The sequence below is a fragment of the Lynx rufus genome, unplaced genomic scaffold, assembly GCF_022079265.1.
Source record: "Lynx rufus isolate CCGP_SWC_20201006 ecotype Redwood Valley unplaced genomic scaffold, mLynRuf1.p SCAF_2, whole genome shotgun sequence".
Taxonomy (NCBI): Eukaryota; Metazoa; Chordata; class Mammalia; order Carnivora; family Felidae; genus Lynx; species Lynx rufus.
In genome coordinates, this window is record NW_025814834.1 from 34,677,716 (window position 1) to 34,702,160 (window position 24,445).

The following is a 24,445-nucleotide window of genomic DNA, read 5'->3' on the forward strand; positions in this document are numbered from 1 at the left end:
CTCTTTGTTCCTTTTTAAACACTTTCCTTATCTTTTGCAGTCTTTTTTTATTATTTCATTTAACCACATTCCATTTACTACTATCAGCTTATTAGGAATTCTTACCTCATGTATTTACTGATTTCTCAAGTTTAGGTTTATAAAGAAGAAATTAACAAAGGAAAAAAATATCCTGGAGTTTTATATTAACTTTGTTATTCAAGAAAAAATATTACCTCTCTTCAACAAGCTCAGTTTTAAGTCTCAACTTTACTTAGAAATTTAATTAAAATTTAAAAATTCAATGTAGGAAAAATGTGGTTTATTGTTAGATATACAGGGGAAAAATGTCAAACTTTTCACATCATGAGGATAATGAGAACTAAGGCAAGAGTAGATAACATCACAATAAAGAAAAATGAACACAGTACATGGATATGTCAACCAGAACTGGGCTGTAAATTGTTTTATAGTATAATCTATACCACCTGCGGAGGATGGTAAAAACAGCAAGGCCAATTCCCATCTAAAAACATACTGGAGTGCACTCATGTTCATAGTAGCATTATTCACAATAGATAAAATGTAGAAGCAAACCATGTGTCCATCAATGGTTGAATGGATAAGCAAAATTTAGCATACACATACAATAGAATACTATTCAGATTTAAAAAGAAAGGAAATTCTGACCCATGCTACAATATGGATGAAACTTGAGGACATTATGCTAAGTGAAATAAGCCAGTTACAAAGAGACAAATACTTTATGGTTCCATTTAGCAGGTACTTTTGAGTAGTCAAAATTATAGAGACAGAAAGTGGAACAGTGGTTGCCAAGGGCTGGGAGATGGGGAAATGGGGACTTATTTAATAGGTGTAGACTTTCATTTTAAAAGATGAAAAGTTATGGGGATGGATGGTGGTTATGGTTACACATTTTAAATGTATTTAGTACTACAGACGGCACACTTAAAAGTAGTTAGATGGCAAACATTATGACAACTAAAAAAACCTGAAAAAACAGAAAACAAAACCTATTAAAACATATCCATTTGGTCAGATATATGCTAATGTTCTGATTGTGCAGAATGTACAACTGCTGGTACTCAATCCCCCACATATTTCAAACCAAATCTGATATGGCTTGAGACTTTAAATAATCTCTACACCAAATGTGGGGCTTGAACCCATGACCCCAAGATCTAGAGTCCCATGCTCTACCAACTGAGCCACCCACATGCCGCAAGACATTTTTTTTTTTTTAATGACAAAAAAGACAAGCAAATGTATTCATACTTTATTAAATCTTAATAGTATTTTTAGGGAAAAACACACAGATGAGTAGGCTACATTGAAGAAATCTTATTTTTATAGGAGAGTTAAGAAGCCTTTAAGATACTTTCAGGTATTATCTTCAATGATGCTTCTTCTCTTTTTTCTGGGACTCCAGGTAATATTCAGCCCCTACAGCTACCACAAATGCAGCAAATCCCCATTTGAATCCTTTTAATAATGCACCAACAAAGGAAACATTGTTTGCAAAGCCACCCATGTATCTCCAAGCTTCATTGCTAGAGGAAAAAAAAGGGAAAATTATAATCACACATAACTTATGTACATTCACTGAGTAAAACAGACTTAATTTTCATCTAACAGACTTAAATGCAACCCTATATAAGATAATCTAAGTGGATCACAATAGGAGTCTTTTGTGACATAAGATAATTAGGTCTATATACCCACGTTTCACATATAAAACAGAAGAAAAAAGACTTGATGATTTCACACTTCACAGCCATTAATAATCAATCAGGATTTTATAGAATTCCCAAATGTAAGACTCACTTCAGCCTATTCATTACCGGTCACCTGTGTGGCTTTGCCCATAACAGTCATTACAGCATCATATAAAGAGAAGTTAGAAACTTGGGTATTAAACTTTGCTCTGCCACTTAGATTCTTCACAGCCTCTTAGGCTGCACAAGTTACTTAACCTGTCAGGGCTCGCTTCCACTTTTACTCAATGATGATTACTATCTACCTTATAGTGTTATTATAAAGATTAAACAGGGTAAAGTATGATATATTCTGGCACAGAGGGTATGTAACACTCAACATTATTATTACTATTCCAGAGGCTCACAGCTTTTCCCTGTCATAGCAGACTGAGCTTTAGAAGACTGACTTCCTGCTCTGGCAATCATTCTTCAGAGTATCCTGAACAGAGAAGTAAACAGAAGTCAAAGCCCTTAGTGAAAAAAAGTCTCTCACAGATAGGGATGAATAAGTGGAAAAAATCATGTTATAAAAAACAAAATACACTTAAACTCTAAAAAATCTGACTTACTAGAATACATGACAGCTAATCACATCTAATTCAGATACCAAATCCAGACAAAGATATCAGAAGAAAACTATAGAATAATATCCATCATGAACATAGATGCAAATATTCTCCACAGAATTTTGGAAAACTGAATCCAGTAATATATGAAAGGATACTAACATCATGATGAAAGGTTTATAGTTCAGGAATGCAAGATTTGGTTTGAGATTTTAAAATCAATAAGAGGGGCGCCTGGGTGGCGCAGTCGGTTAAGCGTCCGACTTCAGCCAGGTCACGATCTCGCGGTCCGTGAGTTCGAGCCCCGCATCAGGCTCTGGGCTGATGGCTCAGAGCCTGGAGCCTGTTTCCGATTCTGTGTCTCCCTCTCTCTCTGCCCCTCCCCCATTCATGCTCTGTCTCTCTCTGTCCCAAAAATAAATAAACGTTGGAAAAAAAAATAAAATAAAATCAGTAAGAGTAATTCATCATATTAACAGAACAAAAAAACAATGTGAGCATCTCAGTAGCTGCAGAAAAAGCATTTACCACTAAAGAGAACTCCACAACTTGATGAAGGGCATCTATGACCACCCTCCAACTAATATATTTAGTGGTGAAAGACTGAATGCTTTCCCCCAATTAGCAACAAGGCAAGGATGTCTGCTTACACCAATTTTATTCAACATTATACTAGCAGTGTTAGCCAGAGTAATAATACAAGAAATAAAAAGTTTACAAATTGAAAAGGAGGAAGTAACACTGATTTTAGACAAAAGGATCATTAAGTAAATTCTTAGAAATCTGTAAAAAAAATCTGTTAGAAGGAAAATATGAATTTAGCAAAGTAACAAGATACAAAGTCAATCTATAAAACTCAATTGTGTTTTCACATATTAGCAAAGAAAACTGAAAATTTATGTTTAACAATACCATTTACAATAGCACAAAAATATGGAATTCAAGATAAAATTAACAAAATCTACATAAGACTTGTATATAAAATAAAACACTGCTGAGAAAATTAAACAGAATCTAAACTGTCCATAGACTTCAAGACTCAATAGTGTTAAGACACCAAGTTTCTTTTTTTTAGTTCTTATTTAAATTCCAGTTAGTTAACAGACAGTGTAGTATTAGTTTCAGGTATACTATATAGTGATTCAACTTGTTAAGACATCAATTATCCCTAATTGAGCTATGAGTTAATGTGATCTCAATTAAAATTCAAGCAGCCTTAGTAGAAACTGAAAAGCTCGTTTTAAAATTTAAGTGTAAATACAAAGAACCTAGAATAGCTAAAACAATTAAAAAAAAGAAAGAAAAGGAACTTAGATACTGATCCTCTAGAATAAATTCTATCTGAATTATTTAATTATTCTTACCGGCCCCATGGATCCCTTAGCCCTCGTGCAGCCAGCTTCTCCTGGACAGTTTCTAATGGTGTCCCTTCTATCTTCCATTGTTTATAATCTGGAAGTTTTAGTTTACCATGACCATGTTCATGTCCATGTCCATGGGCCATGTCTAAACGATAAGATTAACATAAAAGAGAAATATGCAGATGGTAGATATCAAGCACCCAAGTTTACTATGCAGATTGTAGATATAAAATACCTAAACATTTGTTAATATTTTAAAAGAAGAGTCAAATAAATACTTGAAAATTCTGAGTTAATAGGTTTTACAAACAGCATCTTATTACATAACTAGTTTATGTTCACTTAGGAAATACACATGTACAAATTTTAAAAAGAAAAAGTCAATATTCCCACCATTCAGAGATAGCCATTTACTTTTGTTCCTTTCATTTTAAGAACAGCAAACATTTATTGTGCTCTCTGCCAGGAGCACCAAAGTGCTTTAACATGTATTAACTCCATTACTCCTAAAACAACTCTTTGAACTTAAATTCCAGTAACTGTCACTCCATTTTACAGATGGAGACAATGAAGCTCCAATAAGGCAACTTTCTGAAGGTAACAAAAGTGGTAAATGGTCCAACTGGTTTTGAACCTTGCAGTTTGGTTTCACAGCCCTGGCCTCTAACTTCCAAGCAATAATACTGTTCCTTCTTTCTAGTCCTTTTATAATGTGCATAGCGACAATGTTGTACATACTGTTTTGTTACCTGCTTTGTTTAGATGATTCTTTTAAAATGCAGTGTTACTGTGTTTAAGTATTTAAGATCATATGCACTTTTTCTGTAAAGAGCCAGATAGTAAATATCTTGGCCTTTGTGAAACAAAAGGTAAAATCAAGGATATTTTGTAGGTGGGGCGCCTGGGTGGCTCAGTCAGTTAAGCGTCTGAATCTTGGTTTCAGCTCAAGTCATGATGTGTTTGTGAGCTGGAGCCCCACCTTCAGTGCAGAGTCTGCTTAGAATTTCTCTCTCCCTGGGGGCGCCTGGGTGGCGCAGTCGGTTAAGCGTCCGACTTCAGCCAGGTCACGATCTCGCAGTCCATGAGTTCGAGCCCCGCGTCAGGCTCTGGGCTGATGGCTCAGAGCCTGGAGCCTGTTTCCGATTCTGTGTCTCCCTCTCTCTCTGCCCCTCCCCCATTCATGCTCTGTCTCTCTCTGTCCCAAAAATAAATAAACGTTGGAAAAAAAAAAAAGAAATCCCTTTAAAAAAAAAAAGAATTTCTCTCTCCCTGTCTCTCTTTGCTCCTCCCTGGCTTGCTCTCTCTCTCTCTCTCTCTCAAACAATAAATAAATAAACATTTTTTAAAAAGGGTGTTTTGTAAGTAGTTACATAATGAGAGAAAAAATTTTTTTCAAAATACAAGAATAACTGAGTACAATTTTTTGTAAAACAGGTCTGATGAAAAAAATGAAATTCCCTTTTTTTTAGGGATAGTATATTTTGCTTAACTGGGGCATAAAGTTAGTGTTCCTTAGTTATCAAATTCATTCCAAACGTTCATCTGTAAAAACCAGTCTCAGCTCACGGGCAGTACACAAACAGGCAATGGGCTGGATTTGCCCAGCAGGCTTTGGTTCGCTGACTACTGAATTAGATCAATGGAGACCTTAGGACTCCAAAGGCTCCTTAAATAAAATATGCCTGTAATGGTTATAATAAAGACCAAATTTACTAGTGTTTTTTGTTTGTTTATTTATTTATAATCTCTACACTCAAGGTGGGGCTTGACACCCCCAGATCAAGAGTCACATGCTCTACTGACTGAGCCAGGCAGGAGCCCCACCCACTAGTGTTACTGTTATAGATAATGTAAAAATAAACTTCAGGTCAGTCCCCAGTTAAATTGCTATGAATTTCAAATTAAGGGGGTATGAATTAATACCCCCTTTTCCTTAAGGTTACCAGTAGCAATTCTATAATCACCACTCTCCAGAAATAAAACCAAACCAAATAATCACTACCATTATTTCTGCATTTATAACTATGAACAGGCCAAATAATAAGGCAGGGCTCTTACACTGCATTTTAGAAGACAGAGGTAATTATTACATAGTGTATACTAAAGACACATTATGTGAAATGCTCATACCATTAAAAAATAGTTCTCAGAATATGGGGGGAGGGTGGGAATTATACATAGTAATTCTGACAAATTAACCAACCTTTATATTTAGACATATTAAGCTAATCACAAAACATTAGTTTGATGATTTTTACATTTAAAAAAGAATAAAAAACAAGCTACCAAACACAAGCTAGAACAACATTCACAATTTCAAGTGAAAACATTTGATCCATTATTTCATTATTATTATTATTTGGTGGATTCAATAATATAAAGGGAAAAAAATTACAGTTTCAGATTTCAGGCTAACTTTTGAGATTCAATACATTATTATAAAAGAAATAATTTTAGAAGTATTTAATTAGAATGATGTCTTGGCTTCTTCAAACCATGTTTTAAAAAAACTTTTTTTGTTTGATGTTTCATTCAAAAATCTTTAAAGAGATTACAAGACAAACCCTCATTTTGGCAAATATCAATTCTAGAATATTAACTCTAATTGACCATCGATATACTTGGAAAAGAATACAAAACATCAACATTTTTGATAAAATAGCTTGACTTGGGAAAATGAAAATGGAAGCATTACCATGCATGAAGCCTATTTCAAAGTTACAATATTACTATGTTCAAAATACTAAGTAATGTGGGAGATAAATCTTTGAAAGAAAACATGAAAGTATACATACACTCATTTCTCCTAATTTCTTTTAATAAATTCAATGTGTTTTCTCTTTTACCTCATTAAAATATTTCAGAAAGAGTCCCTTACTAAATCAAATATTTCAACGACTTTTCAAAAAGTTGAACACAATTTCTGGGGAAACTTTTGTTTTCTTTTAAAAATTATTTCCACTTATATTCATACAATGGAGTATTACTCAATAATCAGAAAGAATGAAATCTTGCCATTTGCAGCTTGTGGATGGAACTGGAGGGTATTATGCTAAGTGAAATTAGTCAGAGAAAGAAATGACTTCACTCATATGAGGACTTTAAGAGACAAAACAGATGAACATACGGGAAAGGAAACAAAAATAATATAAAAACAGGGAGGGGGACAAAACAGAAAAGACTCATAAATATGGAGAACAAACTGAGGGTTGCTGGAGGGGTTGTGGGAGGGCAGATGGGCTAAATGGGTAAGGGGCACCAAGGAATCTACTCCTGAAATCATTGTTTCACTATATGCTAACTAATTTGGATGTAAATTAAAAAAAATAAAAAATATAATTTAAAAAAAAGAATACAAACACAGGAAAAAAAATTATTTCCACTTCCAATAGTCATAAATCAAACAATGATATCCTGATCACTTGAAGGAAGTTCAGAATTCTGCTTAAGTGCAGACTTTAGTGCTATATAGATCTGACATCAAGTCCTGGATGCACCATTAATAACTATAAACTCCTGGGCCTATCATTTAATCTCTCTGAACTTGTTTCCTCATATAACATGAGCATAAAACCTACCTTGCAAGATTGTGAGATTTGGGGAAAACACATCGTGATGTGCTTTCCTCTTTCGTACCCAGGTGGTAAAAATGTGACTTAGCACAACCATTGTGAAAAACTGGCCTGACCTAGAAATGTTGAACATCTGAATACCTTAAGGTCTAGATCTGCACTATTCAGTATCATAGCCACTAGGACTTAAAGTGTGGCTAGAATTTTTATGTCATTTTAATTTAAATTTAAAATCGGATCCTCAAGTCAGTTATTGGAAATTTTTTTTTATGTTTACTTATTATTTTTGAGAGAGAGAGAGGAGAATGAGCGGGGCAGAGAGAGAGAGAGAGAGAGAGAGAGAGAGAGACAGAATCTGAAGCAGGCTCCAAGCTCTGAGCCGTCAGCACAGAACCCAACACAGGGCTCGAACCCACAAACCACAAGATCATGATCTGAGCTGAAGTCAGACACATACTTAACTGCCGGAGCTACCCAGGTGCCCTACAAAATTTGTTTTTAAGGTTTATTTATTTTTGAGAGAAAGTGTGCAAGGGGGAAGGGGCAGAGAAGGGGGGGACAGACACCTGATGCAGGGCTCAAATGCATGCACCGTGATATCATGATCTGAGCCAAAGCCGATCGCTCAACCAACAGAGCAACCCAGATGCCACAGTTACTGAAAAATTTTTAAAGTGTGTTTGGAACAATTCAGGTGAACAAATCTGTTTTTTCAACTGTAAACGTTACAAAATATAAACACTGGATCAAGTGTTTATATTTATGAAAACTTACAAAACAAAAATATTCTGCAAGTGTAAAATACATTGGTTTTGAGATGATATAAAGAAAATGTAAAATATTTCATTAATAGCTTTTAATACTGATTATATCCTGAAATAATATTTGAATATACTGGGTTAGATAAAATATATAATTAATTGTTTCTTTTTACCTTTTTAATATGGTTACTAGAAAACTGTAAATTATATGAGCCCTTGCCTTATATTTGGATAGCACTGTTATTAACTCATGTTTTTTTATATGTAACAATAGAAATATACATATATTTTTAACAATATATGTATTTTATAAAAATCTTTTTAGCCACATTGTTTATGTGGCTAGCCCCAAACTGTAAATGACCCTAACATCCCACATTAATGGATTAATTATGGAATAGACACATTACAGAATACCTAATGAAAAACTACATGCAAAAGTATGAACAAATCTCACAAATAAAGAAGGGAGAGTAAAAAAAAAGATAAATACACTTTGATCCCATTTATATAAATTGAAAAGCCAAACAATTCATTTTTTAGAAATGCATCATAGATGGAAAAATTAAAGTAAAAAAAAAAAGTAAAGTAAAAAAAGTGAATGTTTATGACAAGTCAGGACAGTAGTACATCTTGGTGAAGGAGGTAGAATCACAGAAGCTCAGACAGGGAGCTTCTAAGGCAGTGTTTTTCAATCTAGTTTTTAATTCTTGCACCCCAAAGGAGCATTTTTGGATATTTTTTTTCCCTTATGATGTTTTCATTCCTCCCCCTCCAATGAAATTTTAATACCACAGATATACTGTATATCTGCTTACGTTCCATGGCTCTTTGGAGGGCCACAAACCATTGTAGTCTTTGTTATTTGTTTTGTCTTTAAGATTTTTTTTTTTCACCTCTCCTCCAAGAACAAATTTTCACCTCCTTGAAGGGCAATCACCTCTGCTAAAAATGCAAGTTCTAAGTTATTGGCAATGCTTTATTTTCTAACCTGAGGGGTGGTTACACAGGGTTTGCTTAATTATAATTATTTAAATGTATTTATGTTTTATACACCCTTCTGTTATGTAAACTTCACAATAAAAACTAAAATTAGATAAAATAACAAATTATGCCAAGGACTCAACAACGGATAATTATTTCAGTTTCAGAACCGTTCATACAAAAAAATCCAGCAAGGTCATTAGTGCTACAAAGAAAGAACATGTGATCATGAAATTTTAAAAAAGCTATCTTCTTGTGTTTGGAGTGAACCTGTAATTTGGTGACCAACCTCCACTAACCTGGGCTGGCATATTTTCCCTAACTATGAAATAAGAGGATAATAGGGGCGCCTAGGTGGCTCAGTTGGTTGAGCATCCAGCTTCATTCAGCTCAGGTCATGATCTCACAGCTCCTGAATTTGAGACCCCCATCCGGCTCTGTGCTGACAGCTCACAGCCTGGAACCTGCTTCGGATTCTGTGTCTCCTATTCTTTCTCTCTCTCTCTGCCCCTACTCCACTCATGCTCTCTCTAAAATAAATAAACATTAAAAAACGAAAGTTTAAAAACAATTTAAAAAAATGAGGATAATGCCACTTACAGTACATGTAATTTTATGGTTTTCCAACGACTTTCAAGTACATATCCCAGCTACCCCTCATTTTTAAACTTGTGAATAAGAACATTAGAAAATAAAAGACAAGTGAACTTTTAGTGTCCCCTCCAGTCCCTGCGCCTACTTATGTGTAATTTAAAAATAGTAACCACTCTATAAAATTGAATGTGATTTTCGTACACTGCTTTCTTCATAAACATTCACACCAGAAAAGCCTTGCCTAAAACCATACATGCTTGTTGTGAGGCAGATATTGCAATTATTCTTATTTTACAATTTCTAGATTTGAGGCTGTTCTGATTTTATTCAGTTCAAAGGTAAACCAGAAAACATGCGGCGGGGGTTTGCGGGTGGGAAAGGAGGAAAAAAGTATAAGCACAGTAACTCTCACCACTTTCTTCTACAAACTACCCCTAATTACCCCAGGACTTCATTGTTCTCTCTTGCTAGTTCTTCCATCTTCTTCCCTCGAGGTACATACTCTCAGGATCTTTCCCCGTTTATTCTCTCCCTTTTTTACAATCCCCAGAATACAGTCTCACTCTTATTCCTGATCAAGAAGTCTCCCACCAACTCTAATTTACCTGACAGCAATCTGACCTCTCACGACACTCAATTAACCCTCCAGCCGGAGCCAAGCGGAAACGGAAATTGTCGCCTGAGTGACTTACCGCAGGAAAGCAGAGAGGCCATTTAACGTTCCGCACTAGGTCACGGATTCCTGGACTCAGTGGAGGGTACATGGAGAATGCTGGAAGCCGGCATTTTTTTTCCGCACACCTGTGCATCAGTGGTCTGACTGAGGTAAGAGTAATTGTAGAGGACAGAATGGCAGGGAAAGAGTGATGTTTTCCTTGCTTGGAGACCGGAATCCTTAGACACTGCACAGAGGGGAGGACCGCAGACATACTCCAGCCAATAAGTGAGGCAGTTGTTGAGCGCGGACTCACCCAATGGGAAGGCTGGTTGTTGCGCTGCAGTTGGCAGGCTGCTGCGGGAGGCGGTAGCGGTAAGAAGCCGGAGGCAGCGGGGTGACAGGTAGGCGGCGGCGCTGTCTTTGGGGGACGCAGAGTGCCAGGTCAGGACGGTTTTTCTTCTCTCGGCTGCAGGAACTGACGAGCGGGGTCTGGGGAGGGGGCAGCTGGAGTGTTGGTGGTTCCGGAACCTCGCGTAGACAAGGTAGCTTGGGAGGGTCGTGAGGAGAAGGCAGCTGAGGCGGGTGGAGGCTGAACCTTGCGGGGCAACGAGGGGGCCTAGGGCGTGGGGGGATGCGGTGGCGCTGGCAGAGAGAGGAGAGAGGCAGGAGCAAGACGGTATCATGAGGTCTGGACGACTTCCTTGCATGAAGCTCCAAGAGAGAAAAGGACGCGGCATTGCAGGCACCTGAGAGAAATCCTAGGAATTGCTTCTTATGGCCATTTCCCGGGGTGGGAAGGGTGTGTGGAGAAGAAACATTTACTGGCGGTCAGATCCTTCAAACTCTTTATAGCTATACATTATGTAATCGTTGGCTATCATTTACCCAAATAACTAGGTTGTCGCTCTTGGAAGAGGTCTTGCAACCTATTGATGTGTCAGAATACTTTTTTCGTTGGTTTGAGTGGTTTCTACCTTGGCAGTCTCTGTAGGTAAAGAAGCATGAAGGATAGAGTAATCAGGAAGAGCTTATCCCAAATACGGATTTGGGTTGAGAGATAATGTTAGTTTGAGACGAGCGGCTAGGTTCGTGTTTGTATAGTTCATGAATTTATTTGTTTTGAGGGTCAAGGTTGATTACAAATACTTTTTTTTTTTTAATCTTCAGGAAAGTGGAGAGCCGCAAAAATCTATAGTAGGAGGTAAGTGCGAGTTGGAAAATGACTAGAAAATTAGTTGCTAGATTTCCGCCCCCCCCCCCCCCCCCCGAATTGTGAATGTTAGGGACTATGAAAATAAGGTGGTGGTTTGAAGGAGGTAGGGCGGGGAAGTCATCTTTTAAGTAATTTGCTTTTTAAGTCTGATGAACTAGTTACGAATTGTTTCTTAGGTTTAATAAGTATGCTCTTTGAACCTTTCCTACTGAAGTAAAATGTATTTACAGACATAATTAACTGTAAATTAACATTTTTTGAGTTTTTATAATTGTTTGCACAGTGCAATGTAGAATAAAATAGGAATTCCATTCCGTGGGTGTTACCAAAGGTCGAACTACATTTTGCTATAAAATTTGATTTTATAGCCCACTGGAGATGTGTTTTAAAAGAAGCATTATAAATTGCTAAAATTTAAGCTGATTGAAATGTAGCCTGTAGCTGAGAAGGTAAAGACTAATGTAGTATGAGCAAGTGTATAATTTTCCTTTTTGGATTAATGATAATTTATATTAGTATATCCCAGAACCTAAATTAAAAGACTTGCTTTTTTCTCTAAATATCATTTGGTAAAGAGAGGTGGATCATTGGAGTTTGTTCTGAAATGTTTAGAGTACTGAGATATTTATCAGTACTTAAGATAAAAATTTTGATACTTGGTGTTTCACTCATTGTCTTTTTACCTTTTTGCAAGAGTAATTCTATCTCAGTCACAAGGAATACTTCTGCTTCTATTTTGGGTGCATTTCTGTAGTGTGAGTACCTGTGAACAAATCTCTGCTTTTTTGCAGGATGGTGTGCGTGTCTGTGTGTTTCTGTGTGTATGTATGTGTTTCTTCTTCTTATGTAACCAGCCTGCTAGAGCTGTCTTAGAGAACTAATGGCTGATGTTGAATGGCCAGTAGGTGTCATTGTAGAATGCAACAGAGTTGAACATTGGGTAGGAAATTACCAAGTGATTTAAAAAACACTAGTCAGAATTAGAATATAATAATAATTGGCTTATTATTTCCACATCATTAGAAGCCCCGTTTTCTGACACATTTCAGTATTGGAGCTGTTTATAAGGAATTTGAAACACTGGGTGTAAAGAAATAAAATTTTTTGCTCTAAAATAGACCTTCAAAGCTTTTTTAACCCAACTGTTAAGCCATCTTGATATGCAATATGGATTTGGGTTTGTTTGAATGTTTTTAATTCACAGTTTTGGCATTTAATAGTGTTTTATTAAGTTCTATAATGATTAAGATTTTCAGCTTGACTGAGCTTTATAATAGAAAAACCAATGCTAGGGGCGCCTGGGTGGCGCAGTCGTTAAGCGTCCGACTTCAGCCAGGTCACGATCTCGCGGTCCGTGAGTTCGAGCCCCGCGTCAGGCTCTGGGCTGATGGCTCGGAGCCTGGAGCCTGTTTCCGATTCTGTGTCTCCCTCTCTCTCTGCCCCTCCCCCGTTCATGCTCTGTCTCTCTCTGTCCCAAAAATAAATAAACGTTGAAAAAAAAAAAAAAAACAACAATGCTACATAATAAAACACTAAAATAATAAAATGTGGACAGAAAGTCTCCAAACAAGTTACTAGCTGCACACAAAAAAGTACTTTGTTGTTGTTCTTTTAATGCAAGAACAGAGGAATTTCTGTCTTTCATTCTTTGTGGCTTCTTAGTTTTTCTCATGTTTAAAATAGCTTCTTTTTATATTTTTATCCTGCTAGTAGACTATGTGCTTTCTCAGGATGATGACCGGAGTATTTGTCATTGTCTGAAATGTAACATAATGAATTCTGGAGGGAGCAGGCATAGAAAGCTCTGAAGGTGGCTTACAACTGGCGTGAGTACAGCCCTTACCTGCTGAGCCTTCTACTGAGCTCTTTTCTCTTTGTAGCTCTGGTCCTTTGCCTGCTGTTGATACAGTGTTTAAAAATAGAGTTGGACCTAATTCAGAAATTCTCCATGAAGGTGGTGAGTTACATATGTATCAGAATAATCTAGGAGCTAAAAAAAAAAAAAATCATATGCACATATCCATTATATCACCTCCACTTCGCTTCAGATAGGGGGAAAATGAAGGGAGGTAGATGTATTTTGAAGAAAAAAAGACCCTCCTAGATGATATGGTTCATCACTGGCTTCCATTTTAGAATTATTCATCTAATTCACGGCTCTCATACTTGTGTAAAATAGCAATAGTAGTTTTCACTTGAAAAGAAAGGGCTGCCAAATCAACCAATATTTTTATAGCTCAATAAAATTTCACCATTTAATGTCATATTTGGGGTAGATTTTCTAGCCAGGAGCTAAAATTTCCAGAAATAAAAATTGTGCTGAATGTTTTGGTTTGGATTAGTTTTTACTTGGCAGTTAGCTGCTTTCCATAAACCAAGCTAATTTCTTCCACGATTCAGACCTGTGCTGATTTGCACAGATATTTAGTCATGTCTTGTTCTTTTAATGTCTCTGAAAGCTATCTAGTTTTAGAACCAAACTAGAATTGGACCAAAGTCCATACCTTACATTAGGGTTCAGTCTTGGTATTGTACATTGGACAAATGCAAAATGACATGTATCTACCATTATGGTATTAAACAGTAGTAATAAAGCTTTTTAATCAGAATGTATTCCTTTTGTAGTTACTTCTGTCTAAATGAAAATGGGAGTGGAGAGTATACTGTGGTTCTTTCTACTTGATAATTGTAAAATCTAAAGTTAATATGAATTTGCAGTCTATCATAGTACCTACTGCTTTATTGTTGGTGGGAAAACACTAGGAGTGAATGTTTCTGTTCAGAGTTCTGTGGTCAGATCTCTTGTCATTCTGTACCTTGTTCTTTTGATTTTGTTTGCTCAGTTAGCATCTAAATGTGATGATTCTTAAATCTGAGTCTTTAATCCAGAGCTTTTTCTTGATTTCTGGTTCCTATCCTATAAACCTAATTGCCTTCTAGATGAGAATGACCTGCAGGTCCCTCAAATAAAGTATGTCTAAAAGTGAATTCATGTTTTATTCTTTTATCATCTATGTGGTAAAGCTGGAACCTTGTATTATCTTTGACACTTTTTATTCATATACCCCTCATGTCAATAATGTTAGGTTCTGTGGACTCTACCTTCTTATTACTTTTTAAATCCCATTTACTTCTCTCAATTTCTATAACCTTTAAAAAAAGTATGAAGAGTTAGGACTTAGAGGTGTACTATCTAGATTAGAATTTGAGATCTACATTTGTAGTCTCAATTTCTTTGTTTAAAAACAGAGTTGTACAACTGTCCAATTGCATTCTTAGGCATTTATTCCAGAGAAATTGAAACTTATATTCATACAAAACCTGTACATAAATGTTCATAGCAACTTTATTACAAATAGCTCCAAACTGGAAACAATTCAAATGTTCTTCAACAAGTGAATGGTTACACAAACTGGCACATTTATACCATGGACCACTAGAACGAGCAATAAAAAAGAACGAGCTACTGATACATACAACATCTTGGAAGACTCTCAAGTGAAAAAAGCCACTCTCAAAAGGTTACATACTGTATGATTCTATGTATATAATGTTCTTTAAATAACAAAATTGTAGTGATGAAGGGCAGATTAATCATTACCAGGGGTTAGGAACCAGGGAGAGGGGAGCCTCTTGATAGAATAGTTCTGTATCTTGATTGTGGCAGTCGGTACACAAATATACATATGTTATAAAATTGTACAAAACTACACACACACACATACACACACAAATGAGTGCTTATATAACTGGTGATAACCTGAATAACCTCTGTAGACTGTACCAATGTGAATTTCCTGGTCTTGATATTTTATCATAGTTATGCAAGATGTTACCATTGGGGGAAAGTAGACCAAGGGTACCTGGGACCTCCTGGCACATATTTTGGGAACTTCCTGTGAGTCTATTTCAAAATAAAAAAATTTTGAAGGGTAATTACAAAGATTAAATGAGAAAATATAAGTAAGGTTCTTATTACAGTACTTGGTGCATCATAAATACACAATAAATATAATAGTAGTAGCAGCAGCAGTAATGATAGTTCAGGCCTCTCACCTCTTTCTAGGCCTTTCACTAGGACTATTCCAACAGTCTTATGGGTCACCCTGGCTTCAGTCTTTTCTCGCTCCAGTCCATTCTACAGTGCAACCAGAGTACTCTTTCTGAAGTGCCCATCACATATTACTTACCACATGCATAATCCTTTAATGGTTCCCTGTTGTACTTTCATACATTAATTTCATTTTTTTAATGTTTATTTATTTTTGAGAGAGAGCATGAGTGGGGGAGGGGCAGAGAGAGAGGGGGAGACAGAATCTGAAGCAGGCTTCAGGCTCTGAGCTCTCAGCATAGTCTGACGTGGGGCTCGAACTTGTGAACCACAGATCATGACCTGAGCTGAAGTTGGATGCTTAACAGACTGAGCCATCCAGGCACCGTAATTTTATTTTTTTTAAATCATAGTGGAATGGAGCATTGGAGTCAGCATGACCTTCAGAATACTACAATAGGTGAATTAAAGATAAAAACAAAAATCTTGAGTGATTTTTCTCATCTTTAAGGTACTATTTTAAGTATTGTTACTTTAAAGTTTTGTTTTTATATTGGTGCCTAACACACTGTGCCAAAACCTAATGACTGAGGGCAAAGAGATTGATAATTTTTCATCATTCTGTAGGTTTACTGAGCAGTACCTCTGTTGGTTTCACTGGACTCTCATGTAGTTGAAACTGCCTGGAGAATTGACTGAGTTGGAAGGTCCAAGGTGTCCTCACTCGCATGTTTGCACTTGGTGCTGGCTGTCCATTAAAGTCCTTCAGTCTTCTCAGTATGGCTTCTCATTCTCTAGTAGGCTAGTCTGGCATCCTTACATGGCATTTTCAGGGCAGCATTCTAAAAAAGTGAAGGTGGAAGCTGCAGGGCTGCAAGCCCTCTTTGGGGCTTAGGCTTCACAACTTTCATAATGTTCCTTCCAAAAGCAACTCACCAAGCTAGCCTAAATTCAGGGGAATGGAGAAATACAAGAAGACCTCTGTCACAGTCAGTTTGAGCTGCTATAACCAAATACCATAAACTAGGTGGCCTAAACAACAAACATTTATTTCTCCCAATTCTGGAAGCTGGGAAGTACAAGGTCAATGTACCAGCAAGTTGTGTTTCTACTGACAGCACACTTCCTGGTTCAGAAATGGCTGTCCTCTTATTGTGTTATCACATGGCAAAAGTGGGAGAGAGCTGTCTGGGGTCTCTTGTATAAGTGTATTTATCCCACTTACGAGGGCTCTACCTTCATGACTTAATCACTTCCCAAAGGCCCCACCTTCTGATACTGTTACATTAGGGGTTAGTATTTCATTATATGAATTTTGGGGAGACATATTCAGTCTATTAACAGTAATCTACAGAGAGATCAGATTATTTTCCATTTTCTTAATGTAAGGATAAAAAACACTCCCCCAAAATGACATATTTGCTAAGAACTGTGAAAAGTTTTGCTGAGACTTAACAAGTAAAAATAAAAATACAAGTACAAAAGATGTTAAATGGCAATCCAGGTAAGGCAGGTTCAAAATCTTTGTGAAATAGAATAGTTTGCATAATATGTGAGGAAATCAACCTTATTTGATTGTTATGCTTACAACAGCAGCATTACTTGGGAACTTGAAGGAGGTTAATCTGTAGAAAGGTCACTGATACATTTTTTATACGAACAGGTTTTATTATTGTCTTTTTTTTTTAATTAAAAAAATTTTTTTAACGTGTATTTTTGAGACAGAGAGAGACAGAGCATGAACAGGGGAGGGTCAGAGAGAGAGGGAGACACAGAATCTGAAACAGGCTCCAGGCTCTGAGCTGTCAGCACAGAGCCCAACGCGGGGCTTGAACTCACGGACCGTGAGATCATGACCTGAGCCGAAGTCAGACGCTTAACTGACTGATCCACCCAGGCGCCCCTTATTATTGTCTTTTAAAGTTTGTTTATTTTGAGAGAGAGTGAGAGAAGGAGAGAACCAACAGAGGGGGGGCAGACAGAGGAGGGAGATAGGATCCAAAGCAGGCTCCGCACTGACAGCAGAGAGCATGATGCGGGGCTTGAATTCACCAACTGTGAGATCATGACCTGAGCCAAAGTCGGATGCTTAACTGACTGAGCCACCCAGGCACCCCTATTCAAACAGCTTTTAAACAGCTAATTTAACATCTTTCATCAAAATGTTTATTTTTTCTAACTTCTTATTTTCATATAATTTGGTCTTGCCAGTCACAGTTTTATAAGCCACAGTACTGTTCTAGAACATAACTCCCAAATGTTGGCAAGAAGTTATAGTACAGTATTATGAAATCTTGTCACTGTATCACACTACTATAAACACCCCTCCAGCTGAACTATAATAGTGCTGTACCTTCACAGAGTACAGGCTCTTTGTTTAGTCTTCCTTCCTACTCTACCCCCTATTTCAGTGGAAATATTTTATGTTTTATCATCATTAAATTGAAGCATAGCTAAGATGGCTGTTGGCATCTTAGATCACAGATTTGTTGCTTGGAGTCTCTTTTTTACCTTATCAGTAAGCAATTGTGTTTGGCTGCTAGAAACAAGAAATAACCATTGCTTAAACAGGATAGTAGTTCATCTCTTTGTCTTGTGGAAAAAAATCAGAAACTTGAAGAAAGAAAGGCGGAGAACAAAGGGGGCACACGGCTCATCTTCTAAGAAATCTTTCTAGGGGTACCTGAGTGGCTCAGTCAGTTGAGCATCCGACTTTGGCTCAGGTCACGTCGGGCTCTGTGCTGACAGCATGGAGCCTGCTTCAGATTCTCTCTCTCCCTCTGTCTCTGCCCCACCCCCCACTCATGCTTTCTCTCCCCAAAATAAATATTGAAAAAAAAAAAGAAAGAAATCTTTCTAGAATTACCCACACACTATTTCTTCTGATCTCATTTACCAGAACTTAGTCATTTGGCTATAAGTGAGGTTCTGAAATGGCTTTTAGCTGAACATGTAGACCAAATCAATGGGAATAGGGGTAAGTATCTATATTGGGTGGGAACTAATAGTCTCTGCCATATTTGCTTCCTGTCTTCTCTGCTGATTCTGCTGCTGACTGCCCATTTGTTGCTGTTAAGTCATCCATCCACTAGACGTGAATTAAGTGCTAACTGTGCTCTGGCCTTGTTAGAACTGGAAATACAAACACAGCTGAGGAATGTTCCCTGTCCTAGAGAAGCCAAGAGTTTAATAATAGGACTAATAAACTTGTATACAGGTTTCTGGGAATGGAAAGTACTAAGTACTGTGTGCTATTAGGACTAGTTACCACCGTCATTCTATGTACCATATCAATTTCCAAGAGCCTTAAGATGGAGAGGGAGAGATGACTCCTTTCAAAGAGCAATATTAATGGGAATAAATCAGTTGTTCTCTGCTTCCTAAGAAGAAGGAATGAAGGCCGTTTCCCTTCCCTAAAGGCTAGAGAAAGAGGTCCTAAAAGAATCACTCTTGATGTTTTGTGTGCTTTTAAGAAGAGAGACTGTTGTTGCAAATAGCTTTTTCCCCCCCAGTGTAGAGCAGAAGCTCTTTAACCAGAAAAACATGGCATGAAGTAATGATGAGTATAAATGATATTTTGATGTCTGCAATAACTGTAATTTGATATGAAACTACCTGTGATATCTGTTGGTGACCAAGACACAGAAAATACTATGGATTTTTTTTGTTTTGTTTTTGTTTTGCCTACATTTAAAATCAAATGAAATGATAAATGTTAGGTAGAGATTAATAAAAAGAATGATATAATTCTTTTCCTATCAAAGTTTATGAGTTTTGTTTACAGATTCCTGGCAGTCTGTGGACTCTAGATTGAGGATTTGTGAGTTAGGGGGAAAGAAGGGGCTCTGAATGGATACAGGGTTGTATGCTAAGAAGGACTTTAAAGAAGAAGTGACTGGGGCGCCTTAGTGGCTCAGTCAGTTGAGCAGTCGGCTCAGGTCATAATCTCACGGGTTCGTGAGTTGGGGCCCACATTAGGCTCTGTCTGTGCTGACGGCTCAGAGCCTGGAGCCTACTTCTGATTCTGTGTCTCCCTCTCTCTCTGCTGCTTCCCCCACTCATTCTCACTCTCTCTCAAAAATAAACATTAGAAATTAAAAAAAAAGAATAAAGAGGAAGTGACTGCTGATCTGAGTCTTGAAAGAGTAAGGTGGTTATGCTAGAGGGTAGTTGAAAGGCATTCAAGAGAGGAGGAGGGTAGCTAGTAAATACATGGAAGTGTAAGGTAGCCTGGCATGTCATGGAGTTGCAGGTAAACATTGGTGAGGGGCATCTGTGTTGAGCCAAGGTAATTTCTATTCCTGCTGACAAGACCATTTTGTTCATGAGCATATTGAGCAAGTACTGATGGTAGAGCCCATGTAGCCAAACCTTAGATATGTACCTCTGGTCATCTTTCTCTTCAGGCATAGGGAGCAACCACCTTGTGATACAACTACTTGTATATCTACCTCCTGGGAGGATTTCCCTTTTCTGCTGTGTTTCAAGGCCACCTCTGTTAGGGGTAATGCCAATGTCATATGGAACCATGTTTAAACCAGGCCTGACTTCTTTCTTTTTTTATCATAGGGAACTCTGCAGGTTCATAGATTTAGTGAAGTGTATGCCATGGATGTTTGAGCCATTTGTTTTTTAAGGCTCATTTGTGCTTTGGGGGCCTGTGCTAACCTCATCGTATATATAACATTTTGTAGTCATAGGATCAGTTTCTTTTTTTTTTTTCTTTCTTTCTTTTTTTTTAAAGTCAGGATCAGCTTCTTATGTAGTGGTAATAACCAATCTTCAAATAATGGCTTAAAATTAAAAAAAAAAGATTTGTTTATTCTCATGTAAAATTCTGCAAGCCTGGGTGACTATAGGACAGCTATTATCTATATGATAGATCACCATTGCGTCTTTATATTTATTTCTGCTCTGTAATCATAGTGGCAAGTGAAGAACACGTTGGAGAGTGCATATTGGCAATTAAATGCTTCCAGAGGAGTCATTTCTGCTTGTTGTTCAAAGCAAGTTATGAGGTCACATTTGACTTAAATAAGGTAGAGAAATATCATCTTGTGCACTGAAGGATAGGAATAGCTGTCTGATACAGTATCACTTCCACTTAATGATGGATTGCTGCTAGTACATTCAACTGGTGGGTTAGAACACCCAGTTCTTAAGGGTAGATCAGGTCACATGGTCACTTGTGCCCCATGGTCATTCTTTAAGCAGGACCCAAAAACCAAGCAAGGAGCTGTTTCTCAAAAGTAGCATAATCATCTACAGCAGAGGACATAGCTTTATTCTAAAGCAGTGATTCTCAACCCGGGGCAGTATTGCCTCCTAGGGGATATTTGGCAATGTTTGAAGACATTTTGTTTATCATAATTTGGAGGGGAGTGCTACTGGTATCTAGTGGGGAGAGGCCAGGGATACTGCTAAACATCCTACCATGTACAAGACAGCTCCTTGTGGCATTAGGAGTGACCAACGTGCTAATTGTGCTGAGGTTGAAAAACCCTGCTCTGTGTGGGGCTCTAGTTGTAGTGTGATTATCTTGTCAGAGCCTACTGGTAACTTTATACAGCTGCTTTATCATCCACCACCGATACTTCAAACACCACTGAGTTTGCTAGATCTTTCAATCCAAATAACAAAGTATCTTGCACTGCCACACTGGCCTGCTACACTGCCTTTTCTGTCCTGGGCCCCATTTAAAACTGGCAGCTTTATGGGCTATTCAGGAAGTGGGGCAAAACAGCACTTTAAAATATGGTTTATTTTGTTTCCAGACTTTAAAGAGGTCCATATAGGACCATGTTTCTTTCTAAGTGGTGGTGGTGGGCTGATCCATGGCAGCCTGTCCTTCATTTTGAAGAGAATATCTTGGCATACTCTAGTACTACACCTCTAGGGACTTCATCGAGGTCTCAGGTTCCTAAATTTTTGTGTGATTCTTCCACCCTCTGGCATGCCTGTATTTTTCCAAGGTATCTTACCAGGTAAAATAAGCATGATGTTCTCAGTGTAATGAACAAGTGAAATCCTGTGGGTTGGTGAGGTGTTCAAAGTTCTGGTAGTCTAGATTGATGATATATGGCTTCACCACTTACTAGCCATGTGACCTTGTGACCAAGTGATGTAACCTGTCAGTGACTGCTTCTTCATCTATGAGATGGTGATAAGAACAGCACTGACCACATAGGGTTTTTATAAATAGTAGATGAATTTTTTTAAATGCTTAAGGGATGCCTAACTGGTTCAGTTGGCAGGGCATGTGACTCTTGATCTTGGGGTTGTGAGTTTGAGCCTCATGTTGGGTGTAGAAATTACTTAACAATAAAATTTGGGGGCATCTGGGTGGCTCAGTCTACTCTTGGTTTCAGCTCAGGTCATGATCCCAGGGTTGTGGGGTCACGCCCTGCATCAGGCTCTGTGCCGACCATGGAGCCTGCTTGAGATTCTCTCTCTCTCTCTTTCTCTCTCTCTCTCTCTCTCCCTCTGCCCCTCTCCCCCTCTCTTTCTCTTAAAATAAGATATAAAACAAAATCTTAAAATAAAAATGCTTAGAATAGTGCCTGGCATATAATGAATTCTATATAAGTATGAGCTAAAAAAAATAATACTGGTAATACAAAATCCTTATGGAGAAAATATAGATTGGCTATGTTTTTAACTTTAGCATAGGGAAGGAGTTTATTAAAAAACAAAAAGCATAATACTATAAAGAAAAGAAGAGTGACAGATAGGACTAGCTGTTTTGTTAATTTTTAAATATAAATTGTAAAGATAAGTGGGGTGCCTGGGTGGCTCAGTCAGTTAAGTGTCCGACTCTTGGTTTTGGCTCAGGTCATGATATCAAGGTTTATGGTTTTGAGCCCCATGTCAGCCTCTGCACTGACACTGGGGAGCCTGCTTGGGATTCTCTCTCCCTCTCTCTGCCCCTCCCCTGCTTACATTCTCCATCTGTCTCAAAATAAACAAATAAACATTAAAAAAATTTTAAGGATAACCTCCTTTGTATACCTTTAATTGTAATTAAAATTAGAAACAGTACATCTGTTTTCTAGTACTATTCAAAAAGGAATATTGGTCATGATTAGAAAGGAAGAAATATTTAGGCACTTAGATGCCTGCCCCTGCTCTATTCCCCTTTATCCAATTTTCTGTTTTTGCTTTTTACTGATTGTAGTTCTGGATTATAGTTTAAAATGATTAACTCAAATATTTTTTGCCTTCAGAAGAGCTTTTCCTGAACTTTGTCAGTTAACTAGGTAAGGAAGAGAATTGTTTAGAGGTAAGAATGTCATCAAATCCAGATACTTCTGCCTTCCTTGAGTCTTTAAATACCAACTACTTTAAACATTTATTTGGCATTTGAAAGATTTATTCTAAAATTCAGTGTAATTTCCTGGAATAAGTTGTATTTAAGGTATGCCCATCTTTAAATTTTTTTGTAATGTTTTATTTATTTTTGAGAGAGAAAGAATGAGTGCAGAAGGGGCAGAGAGAGAGGGAGACACAGAATCTGAAGTAGGATCCAGGCTCTGAGCTGTCAGCGCAGAACTTGATGCAGGGCTCGAACCCACAAACCATGAGATCATGACCTGAGCCAAAGTCAGATGCTTAACCAAGTGAGCCACCCAGGTACCCCAAGGTATGCCCATCTTTAGCATACAGAATACAGTCTTTGAGTTATTATTTCCCATTGAAAGGAGCCAGGATTCCTTGGAGAAATGTTTGATCACCCTGGAACTTCTTGTCCCTTTAGGAAGTTAGAAGACTATCATCATTTACTAGGTTTATGTCAAAAGGGCTTTGGAGCAGTGTTGGGGGTTCCTATGACCACTCCCAAATTTCATGATTTGTTAGAATGACTCACAAGTCATTATATTCAGTTATACTTTATTACAGTTCAGTGATAAAAATCAGCAAAACAAAAGGCACATAAGGTGAAATTTGGAGGATACCAGGTGCAAGCTTGCAAGAATCCTCCCAGTGGAGTTGAACAGGATGTGCTAATCCCTCCAGTAATGAGTTGTGACAACATGTGCATCATGTTATCTACTAGGGAAGATACCTTGAGCCTAGATGTTCAGGGTTTTTATTGGGGGGGGGGTCAATCATACAGGCTATAGTTTCTGAAGTTTCAGATCTCCTAAAGGAAAGTTGATTTTACCATAATCACGTTTGTTTGGTCAAACTACCTAGACAAACCAGTACAGTTGGATTCAAAACTCCAAGCATGCAAAACACTTTTATCAGAACTTTTTTTAATTTTTTTTTTATTTTTGAAGGAGAGAGAGAGAGAGAGAGCGAGCATGAGCGGGGGAGGAGCAGTGAGAGAGGGAGACACAGAATTCAAAGCAGGCTCCAGGCTCTATGCTGTCAGCACAGAGCCCGACGTGGGGCTTGAACTCACAAACCATGAGATCATGGCCTGAGCCAAAGTCAGACACTCAACCAACTGAGCCACCCAGGCGCCCCAGAACTTATTTTTTTTTAATCAGTGCATTTCAAGAGTTCGTTTTCCAGGAGCCAGCTGTTACAGGTTGAGTCCTATCGATCAAAAAGTTACGTTGAAGTCCTAACCCCCATTACCTCAGTATTTGACCTTATTTGGAAATAGGGTCATTGCAAATGTAATCAGTTAAGATGAAGTAATACCGGAGGAGGGTTGACCTTTAATCCAGTATGACTGGTGTCCTTATAAGAAAAGAGACACAGTAAGAAGATAGCCATGTGACAACAGAGGCAGTGGTTGGAGTGCTATATCTACAAGCCAAGAAAAACCAAGGATTGCTGGCAACTCCAGAACCTGAAAAGGCAAGAAAAGATTCTCCCCATTTCAGAGGAAGTGTGGCCCTGCCAACGTCTTGATTTTACATTTCTGGCCTCCATCAGGATTGGGAGACAATAAATATCTACTGTTTTAAGCCATGCAGT

At 37.7% G+C, this 24,445-nt stretch overlaps 2 protein-coding genes across 6 annotated transcripts in view; one reads left to right on the plus strand and one right to left on the minus strand.

Moving 5' to 3' along the window:
* Window positions 1–1,264: 1,264 nt before the first annotated feature.
* On the minus strand, window positions 1,265–10,444 carry NDUFB3 (NADH:ubiquinone oxidoreductase subunit B3). Of its 2 annotated transcripts, none has more exons than XM_047085576.1 (3): window positions 10,288–10,444; window positions 3,688–3,829; window positions 1,265–1,550 (listed from the first exon to the last, which is right to left on the minus strand). In XM_047085576.1, the coding sequence occupies exons 1-3, from the start codon at window positions 10,307–10,309 to the stop codon at window positions 1,394–1,396; spliced, it is 321 nt and encodes a 106-aa protein (XP_046941532.1). In that variant the 5' UTR covers window positions 10,310–10,444; the 3' UTR covers window positions 1,265–1,393. The 2 variants fall into 2 exon arrangements, with proteins under 2 accessions (XP_046941532.1, XP_046941533.1); XM_047085577.1 differs by lacking the exon at window positions 10,288–10,444 and adding an exon at window positions 10,201–10,255.
* Window positions 10,445–10,597: 153 nt separating this feature from the next.
* The window catches only part of HYCC2 (hyccin PI4KA lipid kinase complex subunit 2), an 88,841-nt gene continuing 74,993 nt past the window's right edge, over window positions 10,598–24,445 (plus strand). For 3 of the 4 annotated variants that reach the window (XM_047083838.1, XM_047083836.1, XM_047083839.1), the window contains exons 1-2: window positions 10,598–10,654; window positions 11,421–11,454. The gene's annotated coding sequence lies outside the window, so the exon portion shown is untranslated. Of the gene's footprint in view, window positions 10,655–10,958; window positions 11,455–24,445 lie in introns of those variants that run through there. The other variant, XM_047083837.1, reaches the window with a different exon arrangement.

What these genes read in the sequence shown, in the direction of transcription:
- NDUFB3 (XM_047085576.1), bottom strand. Translation starts at nt 10,309, where the DNA reads ATGGCCTCTCTGCTTTCCTGCG. An exon ending in GGCCTCTCTGCTTTCCTGCG is followed by an intron (nt 3,830 to 10,287) that starts GTAAGTCACTCA and finishes CTTATCGTTTAG; the next exon opens with ACATGGCCCATGGACATGGA. An exon ending in CTAAGGGATCCATGGGGCCG is followed by an intron (nt 1,551 to 3,687) that starts GTAAGAATAATT and finishes TTTTTCCTCTAG; the next exon opens with CAATGAAGCTTGGAGATACA.